General features: G+C 40.3%; 1 protein-coding gene across 3 annotated transcripts in view; it reads right to left on the bottom strand.

Annotated features, from left to right (window-relative positions):
- Nucleotides 1-20,715, bottom strand: part of LOC108427497 (capping protein, Arp2/3 and myosin-I linker protein 3-like) — a 125,773-nt gene that overhangs the window by 52,368 nt on the left and 52,690 nt on the right. For all 3 annotated transcript variants that reach the window (XM_017697689.2, XM_037538226.1, XM_017697690.2), the window contains exons 13-19: nucleotides 17,011-17,120; nucleotides 16,518-16,595; nucleotides 14,330-14,406; nucleotides 12,180-12,284; nucleotides 10,878-10,947; nucleotides 8,722-8,803; nucleotides 1,285-1,381 (exon numbers count right to left, since the gene is read on the bottom strand). In XM_017697689.2, coding sequence (XP_017553178.2) covers nucleotides 1,285-1,381; nucleotides 8,722-8,803; nucleotides 10,878-10,947; nucleotides 12,180-12,284; nucleotides 14,330-14,406; nucleotides 16,518-16,595; nucleotides 17,011-17,120 — 619 coding nt within the window. The remainder of the gene's footprint in view (nucleotides 1-1,284; nucleotides 1,382-8,721; nucleotides 8,804-10,877; nucleotides 10,948-12,179; nucleotides 12,285-14,329; nucleotides 14,407-16,517; nucleotides 16,596-17,010; nucleotides 17,121-20,715) is intronic.

Below are 20,715 nucleotides of genomic sequence, written 5' to 3' on the forward strand. Positions count from 1 at the left end.
ATAGACTGGCGAACTGTCCAGGGTGTATCCTGCCTTCCACCCGATGGCAGCTAAGATAGGCTCCAACACCCTGTGCTGCCCAGAAGGATAAGCGGTTTAGATGATGTGTGTGCGTGGCTGCTCGTTACAACTCTCTGAAAAATACACATCATGATTTATATTGTGCATCATGGAAATGTCTTTAAGTATAATGTACTGTACTGTGTTGCCATTTTGCCAACCCCTAGCAGTGCTGCCAAGCAGTCTAAAGATTCATGACATTTATTACTGTAAAGTATATGAGCACAGTATTAAAATTCCTCTCGTCTTATGGACGTAAGCTTATTGTCCATGGCTTTATCAGTAATGTACTGTCAAAGCAGTGCGTGGGTCGATGGCTGATTTCATTGGGTTTTTTTGAGTGACTAAGCCTCATTGAGAAACGTCTGGGCTGAAGTAGAAGTTGAACACCTCTGAACTCATTTGACACATTAGACCTTAATCCAGGTCAGGAGCAGATAATTTCAGAGCTTAATAAATTCTGTGACACTTTAAATCTTCTCAAGATATTGTGCGTACACTCAAAAGCCATCCAGCAGGTCAGTGAGGACTTAAAGATAATCAACTCTTACAATTAAAATATATCTAAACACTATTGTTTTACAGTATTCACTGTCGGAAATGTTATTAAGAAACAGAAGGAGCACAGTTAAAGCCAAGGAAAGATTTGGAAGATGAAGAAAATTGTGTGCCCAGAACTGCTCTTAGACTGGTTAGGCATGCAAAGCAAAACCCCCACATCTCTGCCAAGGAACTATAGGAAGGAATACAACTGTACATCTACTTTCTTCTTTACTAAGAACACCTTCGTTGACTTCTACTCACTGGCCACTTTATGCGCTCCGCCTACTTTGTATGTCCATTATATAGGTACATAAACAATTCAGCATCTCTCTGCCTCATACATCATTGGTCAGTTTTCAAATGCAAGACCACTGTTTCCAGATATTATTTGGCTGGTGGATCACTCTCAGCATACCAACACTGACATAGGGTGTGTGGTGCTGGTATGTGTGTTATCAGACACAGAAATGTTGCTGGGGTTTTTCTCATATCAGTGACCCTGCTAGGCCAAGAGAGGCCCACCACTCAAAAGAGCAGTTTAGAATGACCATTGATAAAGGGCTAGAAGATGAGTACCAGAACATGTGCATAAACATCAACTGTACACCTGCAAGGTAGCGGTTTGTAATAAGGTGGCCAGTGAGTTTATACTAAATAGTAACAGCGTCTAAATGGACTTACCTGCTCTTGATGTTGAAGTTCTTACCCAGGTGGAGGTGTCTGAGAGAGGGATGTCTGGACAGAGCAGGCAGCACAATCAGCAGGTCCGCATCAAACCCTACAGCAAAACACATGGTTAGCCTTCCCCCACGCATAAACACACACTCACATATGCAAATTTTTTACTTCTACTTGTAAGGAAAGTGATCTACTTTTTCCCCAGATCCCCTTCAATCATTCATATTTAGTATGTGGTTCAAGTCCTATCTGGGTAGTCGCTCTTAACAGGTAAATATAGAGGGTCCACATCTCTATGCAGGCTCCCCACTGGCATCCCACAAGGCTCGGTGCTGGGTCCTCTTGTCTTTTCACTTTACACTTGTTCTCTTGGTAATGTAATATACTCTCATGGCTTCTCTTATCACTCCTATACTGATGAAACTCAACTAATGCTTTCCTTCCCACTTTCTGACACCTAGGTTTGAAGTCATGGCATGTCTGACTGACATCTCGTCATGACATCTAACATCTCAACTATCTGAAGCTTAAGTGTAGCTAGACTGAGCTGCTATTCATCCCTGCAGCTACAGGTCTTTGCCATCTCATTCCAGAACTCTCTGATTGTTCTGTCTGAAGATACAAAAAACTTTAGTGTGATCCTGGATGGCCTGTTATCGTTCTCACCTCATATTGTGAACCTGACTCGGTCATGCATGTTTCTCTTGTACAACATTCAGAACATCCGACCCCTTCTCTTTTCATTTTAAAGCTTGACTACTGCAACTCGCTCCTGGCTGGTCTTCCTATGAAGACTCATCCAGAATGCAGCAGCAAAGCTCAACTTCAATCTTCCTAAGTTCATTCACGTCACTCCACTGCTGAACTCCCTTCACTGGTTTCCTGTAGCTGCAAGCATCAGATTTGAAACACTTGTGTCATCGCTTGACACTTGTTCGACTACTAAGCCTAGGTATTATTTATGATTCATTTATTCTTCTTGAGCGTGGAGAATGCTTCCCAAAGGCCTTCGGACAACACTCACACAGATACAGAGTTTGTACACATAATTTATACCCTCAGTAAAGATGGGGTGGTGTCACCCCACCCCTTTTTGTTATCTCCTAATCTCATTACATCACCATTATGTCCAAATTGATGATTTTCTTCCGCCCATACGTCTAACTTATGGAATCATTATATCCAATTATGGAACCATATGGAAGCATTATCTCCAAGTCCGATCTGCATCATTTTTAAAAAAAGACAATGTACCAGGCACACCCTAGCACACCCTAGCACACCCTAGCACGATTGCTGGTGTTTTTCTATCTTGGCCGTTCGCCCTTGAGAAGTTCATAAGTTCACTCGCCTCCTAAAAAGTGTTTTTCTTCCCTCTTATGCCCTACTAAGGAAACTTGTTTTAAGGCACTTCTTCCAATATGCTAGGCCATACTGTACTTTATTTATGTTTTATCCTGCATAATACAAGATATTTTAATTTTGGGAATCTTTAATTTACATCACTTGCCTACAAAGCCAAAAACAGCCCCTCCCTACCTAATGGCAATGGTCAAAACTAATACTGTAGCCTTGAGCTTCAAGTACAGCTTGGCTTGACCCACCATCCTTCAAGACACGTGGAAAAGAAGCATCAAGACTTTTCTCTGTCCTGGCACCCAGGTGTTGGAACAAACTCCCACTGTGTCTGAAGACACATCTCTTTTTACAGCACTTAAGTGAGCACTGAGTTAAGCATTTATTGTAATGGGGCAGTACTGAGGCAAACCAGCCATTAGGGGTGTACTTTGTGTACTTCTGGTGCCGGTCCCAAGCCCGGATAAATGGTGAGGGCTGCGTCAGGAAGGGAATCCGGCGTAAAATTTAATTTAAAACTATCATGCGGATCACAAATATGATTGCCATACCGGATCGGTCGAGGCCCGGGTTAACAACGACCGCCTTTGGTGCTGTTGACCAGCAGGGTGCCGGTGGAAATTGGACTACTGTAGGTCGAAGACCATCAAAGAGGACAGGAGGAAGGCGGGTTAGAAGGCAGCGAGAGAGAAGCAAAGGCAGGAGTGTGGAGGTTAGAGTAGGGACTCTGAACATAGGGACAATGACTGGTAAAGGCAGAGAGCTTGCAGACATGATGGAGAGAAGCAAGGTAGATATTCTGTGTGTTCAGGAGACCAGATGGAAAGGAAGCAAGGCCAGGAACATTGGAGGTGGATTTAAACTGTTCTATCATGGTGGAGAGGAAGAGAAATGGAGTAGGGATAATCCTAAAGGAACAGCTTGGGAAACGTGTTCTGGATGTAAAGAGAGTGTCAGACAGGATCATGAGCCTGAAGTTGGAGGTTGATGGTGTGATTTTGAATGTGGTCAGTTCATATGCACCACAGGGTGGTTGTCAGGAGAAAGAAGAATTTTGGAGTAAGATGGATGAAGTGGTAGATGTTGTCCCTAGAGAGGAGAGATTGATGATTGGTGCAGACTTCAATGGACATGTTGGTGAAGGAAACAGAGGGGATGAAGAGGTGCTGGGTATGTATGGTGTGAAAGACAGAAATGCGGAAGGTCAGATGGTTGTAGATTTTGCAAAGAGAATGGAAATGGCTGTGGTGAACACGTATTTTCAGAAGAGGGAAGAACACAGGGTGACATACAAGAGTGAAGGGAGGTGCACACAGGTGGATTATATCCTTAGCAGGAGATGCCACCTAAAGGAGATTGGAGATTGTAAAGTGTTGCCAGGGGAAAGTGTAGCAAGGAAGCACAGGGTGGTTGTCTGTAGAATGAGATTAGAAACAAAGAAGAGGAAGAGAGTGAAGATAGAATCAAAGATTAGATGGTGGAAGCTGAAGGAGGAGGATGGTTGCAGCAGTTGCAGGCAGTTCAGGGGAAAAAAAGCAACAGGCCCTTGGGGGTAGTGAGGAGCTACCTGAGGACTAGGAAAATACAGCTAAGGTGGTGAGAGAAACTGGCAAGAATGTGTTGGGTGTTTCGTCTGGTCAGGGGAAAGAAGACAAGGAAAGTTGGTGGTGGAATGAGGAAGTCCAGGAGAGTATTCAGAAGAAGAAGGCAGCTAAGAAAAAGTGGGATAACCAGAGAGATGAAGGAAGTAGGCAGGAGTACTGTGAGGCTAGTCGCATAGCAAAAAGAATGGTGGCAAAGGCAAAGGGTCATGCCTATGATGAGCTGTATAAGAGGCTGGACAGTAAAGAAGGAGTAAAGGACTTGCATTGTTTGGCTAAACAGAGAGATAGAGCTGGAAAGGATGTACAGCAGGTTAAAGGCTGATAAAGGAACGAGAGGGAAATGTACTAGTGAGTGAACAGAGAGTGTTGAGTAGATGGAAGGAGTACTTTGAAGAACTAATGATTGAGGAAAACGAAAGAGAGAGGAGGACAACGGGGGGACAGATAGTGGATCAGGAAGTGCAGAGAATTAGTAACGTGGAAGTGAGGGCAGCTTTAAAAAGGATGAAGAATGGAAAGGCAGTTGGTCCAGATGACATACCTGTGGAGGTATGGAGATGTTTAGAAGAGAAGGCAGTGGACTTTTTAACCAGGTTGTTTAACAAAATCCTGGAGAGTGAGAGGATGCCTGATGAGTGGAGAAGCAGTGCATTGGTCCCCAATTTTTAAGAACAAGGGTGATGTGCAGAGCTGCAGTAACTACAGAGGTATAACGTTGATGAGCCACACCATGAAGGTATGGGAAAGAGTTGTTGAAGCAAGGCTAAGGCGAGAGGTCCAGATCAGTTAGCAGCAGTTTGGTTTCATGCCCAGAAAGAGTACCACAGATGCAAATTTTGTATTGAGAGTGTTGGTAGAGAAGTACAGAGAAGGTCAGAAGGAGCTACATTGTGTGTTTGTGGATCTAGAGAAGGCATATGATAGGGTGCCAAGACAGGAACTGTGGTACTGTATGAGGAAGTCAGGTGTAGCTGAAAAGTATGTTAAGGTGATGCAGGACATGTATGAGGATAGTGAGACAGTGGTGAGGTGTGCAGTTGGGAGTGACAAATGGTTTCAAGGTGAAGGTAGGGTTACATCAGGGATCAGCTTTGAGCCCTTTCTTGTTTGCAATGGTGATGGACAGGTTGACAGATGAGGTCAGGCAGGAGGCTCCATGGACCATGATGTTTGCAGATGACATTGTAATCTGTGGTACGAGTAGAGAGCAGGTGGAAGAGAATCTGGAGAGGTGTAGGTTTGCACTGGAGAGGAAAGGAATGAAGGTCAGTAGAGATAAGACAGAATACATGTGTGTGAATGAGAGGGAGGCAGGTGGAAAGGTGAAGATGCAAGGAGTAGAGGTCGTAAAGGTGGATGACTTCAAATATCTTGGGTCAACCATCCAGAGAAATGGACAGTGCAAAAAATAGAGGTGAGGAAGAGGGTGCAGGCAGGATGGAGTGGGTGGAGACGGATGTCAGGGCTGATGTGTGACAGAAGGATAGCAGCAAGAGTGAAAGGGAAGGTTTACAAGACAGTAGTGCGTCCTGCTATGATGTATGGTTTAGAGACTGTGGCTCTGTCTAAAAGACAGGAGGCTGAGCTGGAGGTGGCGGAGATGAAGATGCTGAGATTTTCGTTGGGAGTGACAAGGCTGGACAAGATTAGAAATGAGCAGATCAGAGGGACAGTGAAGGTGGAGCAGTTTGGAGATAAAGCCAGAGAGGCCAGGTTGAGATGGTTTGGACATGTGTTGAGGAGGAATAGTGGATATATTGGGTAAAGAATGTTGGAGATGGAGCTGCTGGGTAGAAGGAGAAGAGGTAGACCTCAGAGAAGGTTTATGGATGTATTGAAGGTGGACATGGAGATGGTTGGTGTGAAAGTAGAGGAGGCAATGGACAGGGCAAGATGGAAACAGATGATCCACTGTGGCAACCCCTAAAGGGAGCAGCCGAAAGAAGAAGAAGAAGAAGGGCAGTAGGGAACCAGCCTCGTGACTGGAAGGTCGCCGGTTCAATCCCCAGAGCCAACAGTACATGACTGAGGTGTCCTTGAGCAAGACACCTAACCCCCAACTGCTCCCTGGGCACTGTGGATTGGGCTGCCCACTGCTTTGGGCAAGTGTGCTCACTGCCCCCTAGTGTGCATGTGGTGTTTCACTTCATGGATGGGTTAAATGCAGAGGTGAAATTTCCCTGTTGTGGGACTAATAAGGGTTACTAAATGCATTGTACTATGTTTAGTTCTGTTCCTTTTCTCTTGGTATCAATATGGGCTTTCGTTTCTAGTGATACCTGAGCTCAGGACTAGACTTCTCCTTAACCTATTTGTAAGTAGCAAAGATACTTTCTCTGAATAGACAACAAAGCATTTTTTGTAAGTCGCCTTGGATAAGAGTGTCTGCTAAATGCTGTAAATGTAAATGATATCTGTATAATATACAAAGTATAAAGTTCCCGTCTTCTGCATTGAAAATACCAGCTTTCTCAGTGCATCCAAAACAAGCGATTTGTGAGGTGCTATGTAGCAACTTAGTTTTGTACATCACAAATGAGCTTGAACCTATCATAGCCTATTATACGAAAACATGCTAATGAGATGATTACACGAGGTGGCAGATTGCTTACAACTACACTAGGTGCCTTTAACTAAGTGAGCTAATACTAACCCACCATAACAAAAGCTAGCAAGCAGGACCAACTGTTTATAGCTGCCTGTTGCCCAATTATTTGTTTAACCACGAACAAGGAGTCTCATTCACCAACCATTCTAAAGAAGAAATTTGTTCTACAGCTCTCTACTAGGTAAGGCACGCAATTAATCTGGAAACCTTAACGCCTTCACTTTTTTTTAAAGCAGATTAATAGTATTACAAAGTTTGACCCCAGCTTCCTCCCGTAATTCACATGTGAATTCACAGAAAGATATCACAATAACACAGATAACACGATGACTGAGGAAACATAACTTGGTGTGCTGAATGGTTTCATTTTAAAAAGCTTCCAGATGGAAATTTAGATCTATCTGGACCCAGATGACTAAACGTCACCACTATAGCAACAAATAGCGCTTGCAATATGATCACGGTAAGGAATCTACCATTCGAACTTATGCCTTGTGCAGCACATTATATAGAGGGTTAATCACAGTGGCTTTCTGTGACAGCAGGGGGGGTGTCGATGCTTTAGCCAAGTGAAATAGTCAGAGATTTCAAACACGGTCCTGCAAACAAGTGCAGCAAGCCTCTAGTGGTCAAGAAAAGGAGACACTTGTCCAGGACGTACCCACACACTGGAATTCAGCTCGCAAAATGATAAAGAGGGTCCCACACAACAAATACTCACTGAAAGCAATACTGGCACAGCAGAAGCACTATTTAGCCATGCCTTTTCACTGCCATACAATTCACACATTTTTTTAATGTATGAATCCCCTTAAAAACAAGTAAATACTATTTAAACTTCACAATTAATCATGATTAATCACAACCTATTATTGTGATTAATTCAATTATTATTTTTTTTATCAACTGACACCAATAATTTTTTCTTAAAATCCACTTACATAGTTTTCGCAAAGATTCTGACTTTCACTGATGTTTTCTTATTTGGGATTAATTCTTAGGTAAGAACAGAATCTACACATACTCAAGAGCACAAGGGGAGTGAACAATTCTGCAGTTTAAGAACATGCCAACAATCTGACGTAGACTTTTTTCTCAGAAACTTTCTAAAGAACATATTGAAGAAAAGAATAGGCAGATACAGGTGAATGAGGCCCACCGTTTGTCCATTCCTTCATTCACGCATTGCTTGTGTGTCTGTTTATCCGTCCATCTCTCTGTGCATCTGTTTGTCCTTTCCTTTGTATGTTGCTTCATTTGTTCAGTTGTCCATCCGTCCCATGTGCATGTGCTCGTCCATGACTTTTTTTGTCCAGTTATGGTCAGATAAAACTGGGATAATGGTTTTAGTCTTGTATGAGTGGCTGCAATCAGGCTGCTTAGATAGATTATCTAAATAGATTAAATATAAGACAGTATTTTGTATTTAGCATAACTCTCAAGTTTAATATCATACATCTTCATTTACTCTGTGTATCTTGAAACTTTAAGCTACTCTGAATTTAATTTGAACATCCTTGTTAACACTTGAGGCTAAACCGCCAGCAGTTCTGTCTCACTGACACTGAGCTGAGGGACATTTAGTGGATAAAGACTCAAAGCTGAGCGAGTGAAAAGTCTCTCTGCTTACTAAATTACACTGGGAGCTAATTTTGTTTCCTCTTTGCCTCATCTGTTCAAACATTAAGGGAGCCTGCATAAAAGCAAGGGTGGGGTTGGTAGCGGCAGCGGCATCTGATGTCTGAATCATTTCAAACTTGCAGCTAATGGGAAACTGGGTGTAGTATAGCAGATAAATGATTAGATAAACAAAGCTGAGATGAACATTACTGATAAGTGTATAGTAATGGTGATAGCAACTGACAGGCTCACCATTGTCTGAGATATCCAGTGTAGCGATAGACATCACTCTAGGAAACAGTTCCTGTATCACAGCTGCTCCTGCTGACCTCAGCTAGATGAGGATAAAGAGAGTGAGAGGAAAAAAGTGGTTAGGATAGTGTAGTGGTTAACACCTTTGCCTTCTACACTGCAGACTGGGGTTCAATTCCCACCTGGGCAAACACCCTACACTATACCAATAAGAGTCCCTGGGCAAGACTCCCAACACCGCCTTGGCCTGCCAATGTAAAATGATCAAACTGTAAGTCGCTCTGGATAAGAGCGTCAGCCAAATGCCGAAAATGTTAAAAAGACTAAGACATTTTTTGTTTTATTTAATAATTATGATTCTCTAATATCTAGTATATAATTATTCTCTCTTTTTATAAAATAACATAATACATTAACACAAGTCATGGTGCTCTGTGCTGTTGGTCACAGCTGCACCATTCAAGAGCAGAGTTTCGTTCTCTAACAGCTCATTCTACAATAAGAGTCCTTAGCAAAATAAACCCAGTGAATTGATGCTGAAGAACACACAATTAAAAACTAAAATGCAAAAGCTACGCTCAGATAATATTTACAACAGATGTTCATGTCCATTCTAACACTCTCTTCCACAAACTGGGTGCACATTTTAGAGTTTGTGTGCCTATTAATTTTAATTTGGATTGACATTGGGCGATATTGCTAGTCAAAGTGTCCCAGTGTTCCATCATGTCTGTTGCATCAGTCACATACAGACACCCTACAGCTGTCATCCTGGAATGTGGGAATGTCAAATTTGTTCTCAGAATGAAGCACAAAGTGAGCTAGAATGAACAGAAACTATGTCAAGAAACTTCTGTAATCCTTTCCTGGTGAGATTGGAGCTGTCAGTTTTGTAGTATATATATATAGATCATTGTATCGAATTATACTGATAGTTAAAAAAATAAATAAATAAATAAATAAATAAATAAATAAATATATATATATATATATATATATATATATATATATATATATATATAAAATCAAAAAGCATTCAGATCTTCAGATATGTATAAGGATTATACAGTGATCTATTAAAACCCAAAGCATTAACAGCAATAGCAATAAGCTAAATATTTTGGGAGATGCCTTCTAAATGTCAACTTGTGAAAATAATAGTTACATTTGTAGTTTTTTTGTGTTTTTTTTATAACTTTTAGAAATTTTGAGAAGTTGAAAGTTGTATTTGTATCATAGGTTAAATTTTCTAATTAAAAAAACGCTGTCCCACATTTTCACATCACTACCGAAGGCAGAGCCTTATTTTAGCCACATCCCTGCATTTTAGAGCAGGAAGTGAGACTGTCTCTCATGGCCTCACGGTGAACAGTTATTATTTTGAAGTAAATTTGTCCCAGATTCTGAAAATCAATGTGAAACATTAAGAATCGTCACTACCAAAACACATATTTTCCTCAACATTTTGGTTTTTAAGCAAGCAAGCAAGCAAAGTTTATTTATATAGCACTCTTTATAACAGGTCTTGTCACAAAGCAGATTTACAGAACAATCAGTAAAGAAAGAAAAAGAAAAGAGAAAATCTGGGTCCAAGCCCCCATGAGTGTTGCCAATGGCAACAGTGGCTAGGAAAAACTCCCTAAGGGCAAGAGGAAGAAACCTTGAGAGGAACCAAGACTAAGAAGGGGAACCCATCCTCCTCTGGTCGACACCACAGAGCAAACATTGTTAGTATAAAGTATTATAGCACAAAGCAGGAAAAACAGGTGGGGCGGCGCCTAATTAGATTAATTACAATATGCAGCTGCAGCAGCAGCATCTGAGGGTGAGGATTGCACAGCATTGTACAGCAAGAAGCTCAATTTTTAGGCAAACATACCATGATTTTATGCGTGTACTCGTCAAAGTTGTGTGTGCTAGTGATGTGCACAGAATTGGCTAAAACTGTCAATACCGAAACAGTCCCAGTACAGTTTCAGCAGTGTTATGATGTTTTGGTAGTGACAAAATGGAACGTTCAATCATGAAGCTACAGATGCTGAATCTGTCTGATGTTTAAATAGATTGACTGCATCCTGCACTGATGCACTGACACAGACACATGCTACATCCACGCAAATACACACCCACATGCACAAACAGACAAAGAGAGATACCTCACAGCCACTGATGTCGAGATGCAAGTCATTGATGTGGGGGTTGCTGGTCAGACCTAAGAACAGATTCCTTTCACAGAGAGAAAGAGAGAGAGAGAGAGAGAGAGAGAGAGAGAGAGAGAGAGAGAGATTTTACATTGACACAATCTAAAAACACCAACTGGCCTTTACATTGTGTGAAAGTGTCATGATGGATGGACCAACAGAAGTGGCCCAACATCAGTCAGAATAAAATCTATGTACATGAACTAAGACAAAAAGTTAGGAAAAACTATATACTTCAGTGCAATTTAGATCAGATTTATATATTTTTTGAAAATTGCAATCCTTCAGAAGATATTATCTTTACTTCTACTCATAAACATGAAGAAAGATCTCTACATGTTTACTCCATGTCCATTTCATTCATTTACATTTAGTTCCATTTCCATTTTTGGGTTTTAGCTTCTGGGCTAAAGTGTTCGAGTTTGCCATAAAAAGGGCGCGTTCTTTGGCCACTTTTTTGGTTAGTGTCCATGGATTCTTTAAACTGTTCTCTGATGCTGCAGCTTCGCCGTTTCATTCAAAATCTCTTCAAACGTGGAGGTGTTTTGGATCAGTCTCTTCTAATTTTTCGGTACAGAAACATCAGCCTAAGTGTTTGAGTCTCAGTAGCGCAAAATAATGACGAATGTCAAGTTGGACTGACGTAAAAGTCACATGATTTCTGATCTGGCTGTTCAGACTGAGCCGTATCGCCGCAGATTGGATACAGATCGGATTTCAGTACCACATATGAAAGCGTCTCAAATCGGAATTTAAAATGTCAGATTCAATGTGTTTTTTGCTGCTCACACTGCTACACAGACACACCTGTTGTGTAAATGTAGTCAAAGGCTCAGTTTTCCTGACAGAGACTAAGACTGGTGCTGGATTATTTTTTCTTTTCCCTTGTTCCTTTTTAAGAAAGAGACCTTTAGTGCTGTTTACTGCCGAACGCTCTACCCATCTCTACTGACTAGCTGAAGATATTTTTCATAGCTAATGTCCACTGAAGACCACGGCGGTTTTAAATGTAACCCTAACAGCACTGTCATAAATTGAATGCGTTTGTAAGTGAAATCCAGTCTGGGTTCTGCGTGCGTCAAGAGCGAGGCTGACCGAAGAGCGCTCTTTCAAGTGCTGTCGATTTGAAATGGCTTCTTGGAAGATGAGAAAGCAATTACACAACACAGGGTGAATTTGCAGCGTGGGAGAAAAGCACTCTCTGGACTGGATATTGAGCTGACCTTTGACCTTCAGGAGAAAGCGAGGGCATCTCACCTGAGGGCTTCTGGGGGCAGCTTCATGGAGGCCAGACTGACGTGTGTGAGACTGAATGCGGAGCTGAAGAACTGACGGAACAAAGGCAGAGTCTCCTTCACTTTTCTAAGAAGTGAGAGAGAGAGAAATGCAAGTGTGTGAGGTCAGTTAATAACCAGGGATGTAAATCTCTCACCTGACAATGATTTGATTTGATTATGCTTCTTTAGATGATTCAGTGCGTCATGGAAATTCAAATTTCACTCTTGATTAGATTATCATGATTTAGAATTATATTTAAAACTACACTGAATACACAAAGGTTATTGGAAGGATTGACGGTAACACTTTATTTGAATGTTACACTGTAGATGCTTGGTAAGTGCTCAGCATGTCTTTAAGTAACATTCAACTAAATGTCTATTAACTGCAACTTAACGTGAAGTTGAGTGTTAATTGGATGGCTCACTGTAGATACTTTGTAAATGCTCAGTCTGTCTTTAAGTAACTAAATATCAACTAAATATCTATTAAATAAAACAGAACTTCAAGTTCAGTATGAAAGATTTGATTAAATCTATTCCTAACCCTAAACCTAACCATCACCTTACACTCAAGGCAAAACCTACACCAATTCCTAACCCTAACCATAACCATACTGTTATTGATAATCAACTGAATATCACTAGAAAGTTTATTGGTGAGTTCTGCAGAGCATCTTCAGAGCATCTGTTGGGGACCATCCAAATAAAGTGCGAATGGATTGACCAGCCAATCACAACCATTTCTAAGTGCTACTTAGAAAAAAACTGCAGTGAGAATGGCAGTGGAAGTAAATCATTCACAAATGAACAGATTTGACTAATAATTGATCATCTGGAGGTTGTTGACGCCATTATTTCATTTCTAAAACTGAAAAATCTTGAGATTAAACTAAATTAGACTGCACAGTGCTGGCATTTGCGATTAAAAATATTTTGTGTAAAGAGAAATATTAATGCACTCATACGCATGCCAGTATTTATACTATTTCATTAAAGTTTCAGAAAAGACTTAATGTACAAGATGATAAATCCTCCTCAGCTTTACTGTTAGCTCTAATGGTAGCTCATCTGATTGGGCAGCTTTAGCAGTCTGCAGCTAAATGATTTCCCTGCTTTCATTTATGTAAATGTGGTTTCCACAATCCTTATTTTACCTTTAAATGATGCTACATCTACATACACTATCAGTTCTCAGACAAGCAAAATGTGTGCGTTGAACATTAATTTATTATTCATTTTTGAGTAATGGTCTTCAAATGTTCTCATCTGTGAGCTTCTATATTTTCTTTTGTACTACTACATTTAGCACAGGAGCTATGGGTGCTACCAGGTGGAGTTTGACAGACATCAGAAGAGAGCGCTTTCAGATTTTGTTGTACTGCTCAATTATTTACACAGTAGTGGAACGCAGACCACAAAACAATATTTTATTTATTTATTTATTTTAATTTGGGGAAAATTAGCACATACTTTAGCATGTATAAATTATTACAATCAATGCAAACAGATGAATTGCTGCCTTAATACTGATGCATTCTGATACATCAACATAACTGTATGTGTACATCAGCATATCAGTAAGCATATATATTTTATCTCTAAATACAGTACGGTGCCAGGGCTATCCTTCATGCATTCAATTTCCAGTCAAAACCCCTCTGAGAACAATGGATCATCCACCCCAGTGTCCAGACCTCAACATCACTGAATGTGTTCCGGATTACTTGGATTGTGATATGCAGTATATGCAACCAGCTCCTAAGACTGAACTTTGGAGATGTGGAAAAATATCCCTATAGGTTTCTTCTCCCCCAAAAGAATCATAGCTGTAAAAAACATAGCATAACACACTATACAACTATAAACACTAAATTTACACATGGTGTAAATTTCTCTTAAATGCTATATGATCTTCTCCTGATGCTGAAAAATAAATAACTTTGCACATTTTGATTGGAAATTACATAAAGGATGGTTTCTGACTGTATTTCTTTTTGTTAAGCATCTGTGGACAATGCCAGATTCTTCAGCCCAGAATTAGATACAGCCACCAGCTGCACGTACATGCACACACACGGACAGAGAGTCAGACAGTAGAAGGGCGAAGAGAGATGGAGAGTATCTGACCTGTGAGAAAAGGAGTTTTTGGAGAGGTTGAGGTAAGAGAGATCAGCACCGCAGCCCCTGAGAAGAGCCCCGAACAGCTGTATTCACAACCAGAGAAGGAGAGAGAGAGGAATGGAGGTTAAACTCTGAGTGAAATAGAAAACGGAAGGGATGGGGGGCGGTGGGGGGGCGGTGAAAACAGAGAGAGGGCAAGTGGATAATAAAAACAGATGGACAATTTACAGGCATAATGAAATTATGACAGACACTTATATTTTCAATAGCTAGCCACTGGATAATTTGTTGTGGCAGCTTCCCTGAATGTGGGGTGAGAGAGGGAGAGAGAAAAAGTGAGAGGGAGAGAGAGAGAAAGCAGCAAAAGCTTCATACAACGAAGAGAGAGAGAGAGAACATAATTATTCAGTTATAATGCACTGTGTCGTGTTGCTGGATATCTACATGGAAGGGTAACTGATCAATACTCAATGTCTGAAGTACACAACCCAACATGTACATTTTGGAGGCATTTTGGAATGCGGTGGCCTAAATAGACAAAAATTAATTTCTCTTTTGTTACCATCACAAAAGGTATGTTTGAAGAAAAACAGAAACAGCATTTGATGAAAGGAACACCTTGCCAACTGTGAAGTACAGGGCAGGTCTATTATGCTTTGGGGTTGTGTGCTATCAAGAGGACATTTCGTGGGAAAAGAGAGAAGAAACGATCCGAGAAAATATGAACAAATTTTGGAAACTAATGTATCACAGCCAATGAAGAAACTGAAGATGAAAAGAGTTTGGATATTACAATAAGACAATGATCCCAAGCATACCTCCAAATTAACCTTGAACTACTAAAACAAATAAAAGATACAGGTTTTGGAATAGAGTTCATGTTTTTTCTATATTTATTTTATTTAATTTTTATGTTGGCCATTCAATTCCTACATCTATTTGGCGAATAGAGATTCTTATTCTGGTTCTGATACAATAAGTCTTCACATAGGCAGAGAGTGTGGGGAGGATAAGTTTAAGGAGCTTAAACTGAGAATAAAATGGCAATTTTTTGTTCATCAGCAGTTTATTGGGTACCTAGCAACCAACGTAATTTTAGCTTGAATGTTGTAAGTATACATTTATTGACTGTAGCCCACCTGCTGCTCAACAATTTGCTAGTGGCCCTAAGTTGGTCCCATTACACTGATTGATGGAAGTAGAGGAGCTGATTAATTGTGCAGCAACAGTTAGAAACTGTATATTTACTAAGTTATATGGTAGGTGTAACCCTGAAGAATGACGCACAGACTGCTGTTTACCATAGCAATGCAGACAACAGTCTCGCGTAGCTAGTAGCTAACATAATGGCAAAAGAAAGATTTAAGACAAACATTGATAATTTAGAGATGAATGGATTTATTTGCATTTGTAAGCACTTCAGCTGGTATCCTGATACATTTAATCTCCAACAAGAAACTGTCAAGAAAGGTCAAAAGGGCTCTTCCTAACATTTGGGTTACCGTAACCTGGTAGTAAAGTGGCCAATGAGTGTGAATGATGTAGCCATCTTCTCTACTTCCATGATTACCTCTGTCCTGCTCTGTTTGCACTTTGCTCTCATTTAGCGAGGCCTAGTAAATAAATAAATTTTAGCTATTTTTTTTACTAAAGCTGAAGCATCAGTTGAGTTACTGATTACGACTGCTCCTCAGTTTCTGTTGAAGTCAAAGGAGAGCCAATCTTTTGCAGTTACCAACCCATGTCTGCGGAACGGTCCTGCTGTCGACATAAGGTGAGCATCTTCTGTACTCCTTTTTACATCCAAACTATTAACTTATTTTCATTCATTATCATACAGAATCATCTGAATGCACTGGTACATCAACCTTTTTTCCCTCATGTCTCATTTGTATTTTTGTAGATGTTTTATGGCTGTAAAATACCCAACACTGGTTGTTCTAAAAGTGCTATATAAATCTAAAATTACTTACATACTGCTTCAGAGATATGCAGTGATGGAGTTAGCTATTAGTAGTGACAATGCTACTATCCCTGTAATTTTGGTTTAAAAAGATTACAAGATTAGCATTCTATGCTATATGTTGCATTATGGAAACAAATTACTATTGAAAAAGATTTCTACAGGGAAATAGATGCAAATAGATTACTATTAGGAGAAAACACAGAAAAAGTAAATCTAAAATGTACTCACAGAGTCCACGCAGCAGTCCGTGGCTGACAGGTCTAAATGCACCAGACAGTTGGGCTGGGACAGGAACATGTGCAGATGCTGTGCAAAGAAAAAAGGCCACTATCACTGACCACTGACGAGTCAGCCAGAGAAAGCCATGGCTGTTTTTAAATTAGATCACTTACAGCTTCACTGAATTAGTGTGTGTCTGTACACCGCCTATTAAAAGCTTGGGGACATATACCTTTTGGGCATAAGTAGCTTAAACGCTGAATAGTGATTTGACAGTTTACTATTGTTAATAACACATACTGAAACTCTTTTGGCCCAAAGGTGGATTAAAGGTGGTTTGACATTACTTCCAGTATAGCACTGTCACAAATACTTATACTGTTTAGCATTTGTTAAATTATTGCAAACTAAGAAATAAAACATGCTCATTTGTATTAAAAACCCTTTCGAAAAGCTAGCTGGCCCCTAACTTTTGACAGTCTGTGTGTGTGCACTGTCTGACCGTGGCATCCTCTCCTGAAAGTATCCCGGGGTTCTTGCTAAGGTCCAAATGCAGGAGTGAGTTTGAGTAATCGTCATTGGAGCAAAGTGCCTGGGAGAGAGACACCACGCCTGAGAGAGTGAGAGAGAGAGAGAGAGAGAGAGAGAGATCGATCAGTCAAGAAACATGACTAAAACCATGACTAAATCTCTTTTCTACCCCGTCAATGTGATTTCACTTAAGCTGTCTATTATCAATGTTTCCATTCCATCTATATGTGAGATATACAAATTCTGGATAAACAGTTCCAGTTCATCCCAAAGGTGTTAAGGTTTAAGGTTCAGGGTCAGGGTAAAGCTCAGATCTCTGTGCAGGTCACTGGACCACATCACACTTACTAAACTACATCTCTACTGTGTTGCTTTGTACACAAGTGCAAAGTCACAGAGAAACAGGAAAGGGCCTTCCCCAAACTGTTGCAACAACGCTGGAGGCATATAATGTCTAAAATGCCTTTGTATGCTTTAGCATTACCCTTCCCTGGAACTACATGGCTGAGGCCAAACCCTGAAAAACAGCCCCAGCCCATTATCCCTCCTCCACCAAACTTTATGGATCGTACTATGCATTCCAGAAGGTAGCGCTCTCCTGGCATTTACCAAACCCAGATTGGTCCACCAGACTGCCAGATAGTGAAGCACGATCCATCACTACTGCTTGAGAGTCCAGTGGTGACATGTTTTACATCATTTCAGCTGACGCTTGGCATTTTGCATAGTGATCTTAGGATTGTGTGCAGCTGCTCGGCAATGGAAACCCATGTCATGAAGCTCTTGACGCATTTCTTGTTGCTTCTAGAGGCAGTTTGAAACTTTGTAGTGAGTGATGCAACAGAGGATAGTTTTACGTGCTACACGCTTCAGCACTCAACAGCCCCCCTCTGTGAGTTTGCATGGTCTAATGTTTTGTGGTTTAATTGCTGTTGCTCCTATATGGATCCATTTCACAATAATAGCACTTACAGTTGACTGGGGTAGATCTAGCAAGGCAGAAATTTCACAAATTAACTTGTGGAATAGATGGCATCCTATGACAGTGCCATGTTTAAAGCCAATGAGCTCTATAAAACAACCAGCATTTGTCTATGGAGATTGGAAGACCTGAGGGTGTGGCTGAAACCCCTGAACTCAATTATAATTTAGACAATTACACACTCCCAATTTGTTTATGCACCTCTAAGGTGGGGGTAATTAATGCCCATGATTTTGGAAAGGGATGTCCAAGAAGCTCACATAGGTGTGATGGTCAAGTGTACATGCATTAGGCCATCTATGTACTTCGTTTTATATAAACCTATAACAACTATCAGCCTAATGACAATAAAAAATGATATCTCAAAAGGATTTTTTGCTGTTCTCACTTCCCAGCCCCTTTCAATCTTCATTTGAACTCACCGCCCCAGCTATTTTTGTTGGGTTTTTTTTGTTTTTTTTTTACAGTTCAACCACTGTGTATTGAAGCAGAACAAAACAAAGAGAATGAGAGAAGAGAAACAGACATTCTTTTATTGCCAGTCACCAATGGCCTCTGAAGTAATTTCCTAGCTCATCTGTATCAATCTTTGCCTTAACACTGCATTAAATTAGCTTCCTCTGAGCCATGGATATGTTATATCATCACAAATACACTTTTCTAAAGATGGCACAAGTGGAGCATTTGCTATAATTGAGTGCCTCAGCCAGTCGACTAGAGAGAAAGAAGGTAGGCAGAGCCCAGAAAAACAAATTAATGAAAGAAAAAGGGAGTGGAGAGAGGTAGTCAGACACTGATTGAAAGAAAATAAAGTGGACATCACTTAATGAGACAGTGTCCAATTGAAGTTTTCTAAAGAAAAAAAGGGGCCTCAAACTCGAATCGACACTAACATTGTCCCTTCAAAGGTGAAAATCTTGCTGTGTTCCTGTGTTGCTGTAAAATCTGCATCACAGCATCTAATAAGTTATTCAATAACTTGCTTTAAAACATTTAGAAGTTCATAAGCAAGATATCCTTGTGTGATTTCCAGAAAGTCTCTATATCAAAATTCAATAACTGTATGGTACAGACCACATTATTTCAATACTTCATAGTAAGTAAACATTCTGTAACAAAACTTCAGTACAAAAGTCTTATTAGCACCCATGAACCAGTAAGCAGCTGTGTCAGATGACGCCATGGTCAGGCCTTGTGCATGTAACAAGCTGTGGAACAGTTGATACTGATAGCACCAATGACAGTGTTCATTTTCCAAATCCCAGCAGTGTTTGATGATTGGAGGCACGAGTGGATGCATGTGTGAGACAAATTACTTGAGAACTTTGACAAAGCTGAAGTTGGCTTTCCCGTTCCACCTTAAATAGTGCACAGTTACATTCAGGTACCTGAACAGGCTTTCATGTAACTGCTGCTCCTTTTAAGGCGGATCAGGAATGCTAAACAAAAAAGCTGCTGAATAAGAAACGAACTTTAGCCTTTAGCACAGCAGAGCTAGTAAAGGGAACATTAATACAGGTTTATATGTTGTTCTGTTTTGTTTTTACTATTTTGCACAATAAAACTTTTCAGCTTTACTTAGGTTAAAATCTTTCTTATTAAAAAGTTAAAACTGAGAAATTCTATTAGAGGTTTTTTTTTTAATATATGCCCAATTTGAATTTGATGCCAACAAAAAAATTCCAAGTTCCAAAAAAAAAAAATGGGACAGGGGCATGTTTACCACCTCTTCTTTTGACAAAACTACAATTGATGTGGTTTTGAAAGTGAAATATTTCCCTGTTCTTGTTTGATATAGGATTTCAGCTGCAGCAACAGTTCAGAGTCTCATTTGCCATATTTTTCATTTCATAATGAGCAAAATGTTCTCAATGAGAGACAGGTCTGGACATCAGGCAGGCCGGTTTAGCACATGGACTCTTAATATGGAGCCATATTTTTTTGCTGTTTAATGCATGCAGAATGTCGTCTGATATTGTCTTGCTGAAATTAGCAAGGCCTTCCCTGAAAAAGATGTCGTCTGGACGGCAGCATATTGTTGATAATTAATTAATGCCTTCACAGATGTGAACATCACCCATGCCATGCACTTACTAACGCATACCTATACAATCATGAATACTGGCTTTTAAACTGCGCTGATAACAATCTGAGTGGTCTTTAGCTCAGAGGACACAGTGTCCATGATTTCCAAAAAGAATTAAAAATTTTGATTGGTCAGACCACAGGACACTTTTCCACTTCACTTCAGTCTATTTTAAATGAGCTCAGGCCCAGAGAAGGTGGCAGCGTTTCTGGATCCTGTTTATATATGGTTTCTTCTTTGCATTATAGATTTTTAATTTGCATTCGTGGATGCAGTGACAAACTGTTTCACAGACAGTGGCATTCAGAAGTGTTTCTGAGCCCATGCAGTGATTTCCACTAGAGAATCATGTCTTTTTAATGCAGTGCTGCCTGAGGGCCTTTCACAGAGTGGTGAACCCCTCCTCATCTTTACTTCTGAAAGACTCGGCCACTCTGAGATGCTATTTTTATACTCAATCATGTTACTGATCTGTTGCCAATCAACCACCAGGTGTTTTATTAGCATTACACAACTTTAGCAGCCTTTTGTTGCCCCATCCCAACTTTTTTGGAACGTGTTGTTAGCATCAAATTCAAAATGGGCAGATATTTAAAAAAAAACAAGAA

The sequence above is a fragment of the Pygocentrus nattereri genome, chromosome 4 (genome assembly GCF_015220715.1).
Source record: "Pygocentrus nattereri isolate fPygNat1 chromosome 4, fPygNat1.pri, whole genome shotgun sequence".
NCBI classification, from domain to species: domain Eukaryota; kingdom Metazoa; phylum Chordata; class Actinopteri; order Characiformes; family Serrasalmidae; genus Pygocentrus; species Pygocentrus nattereri.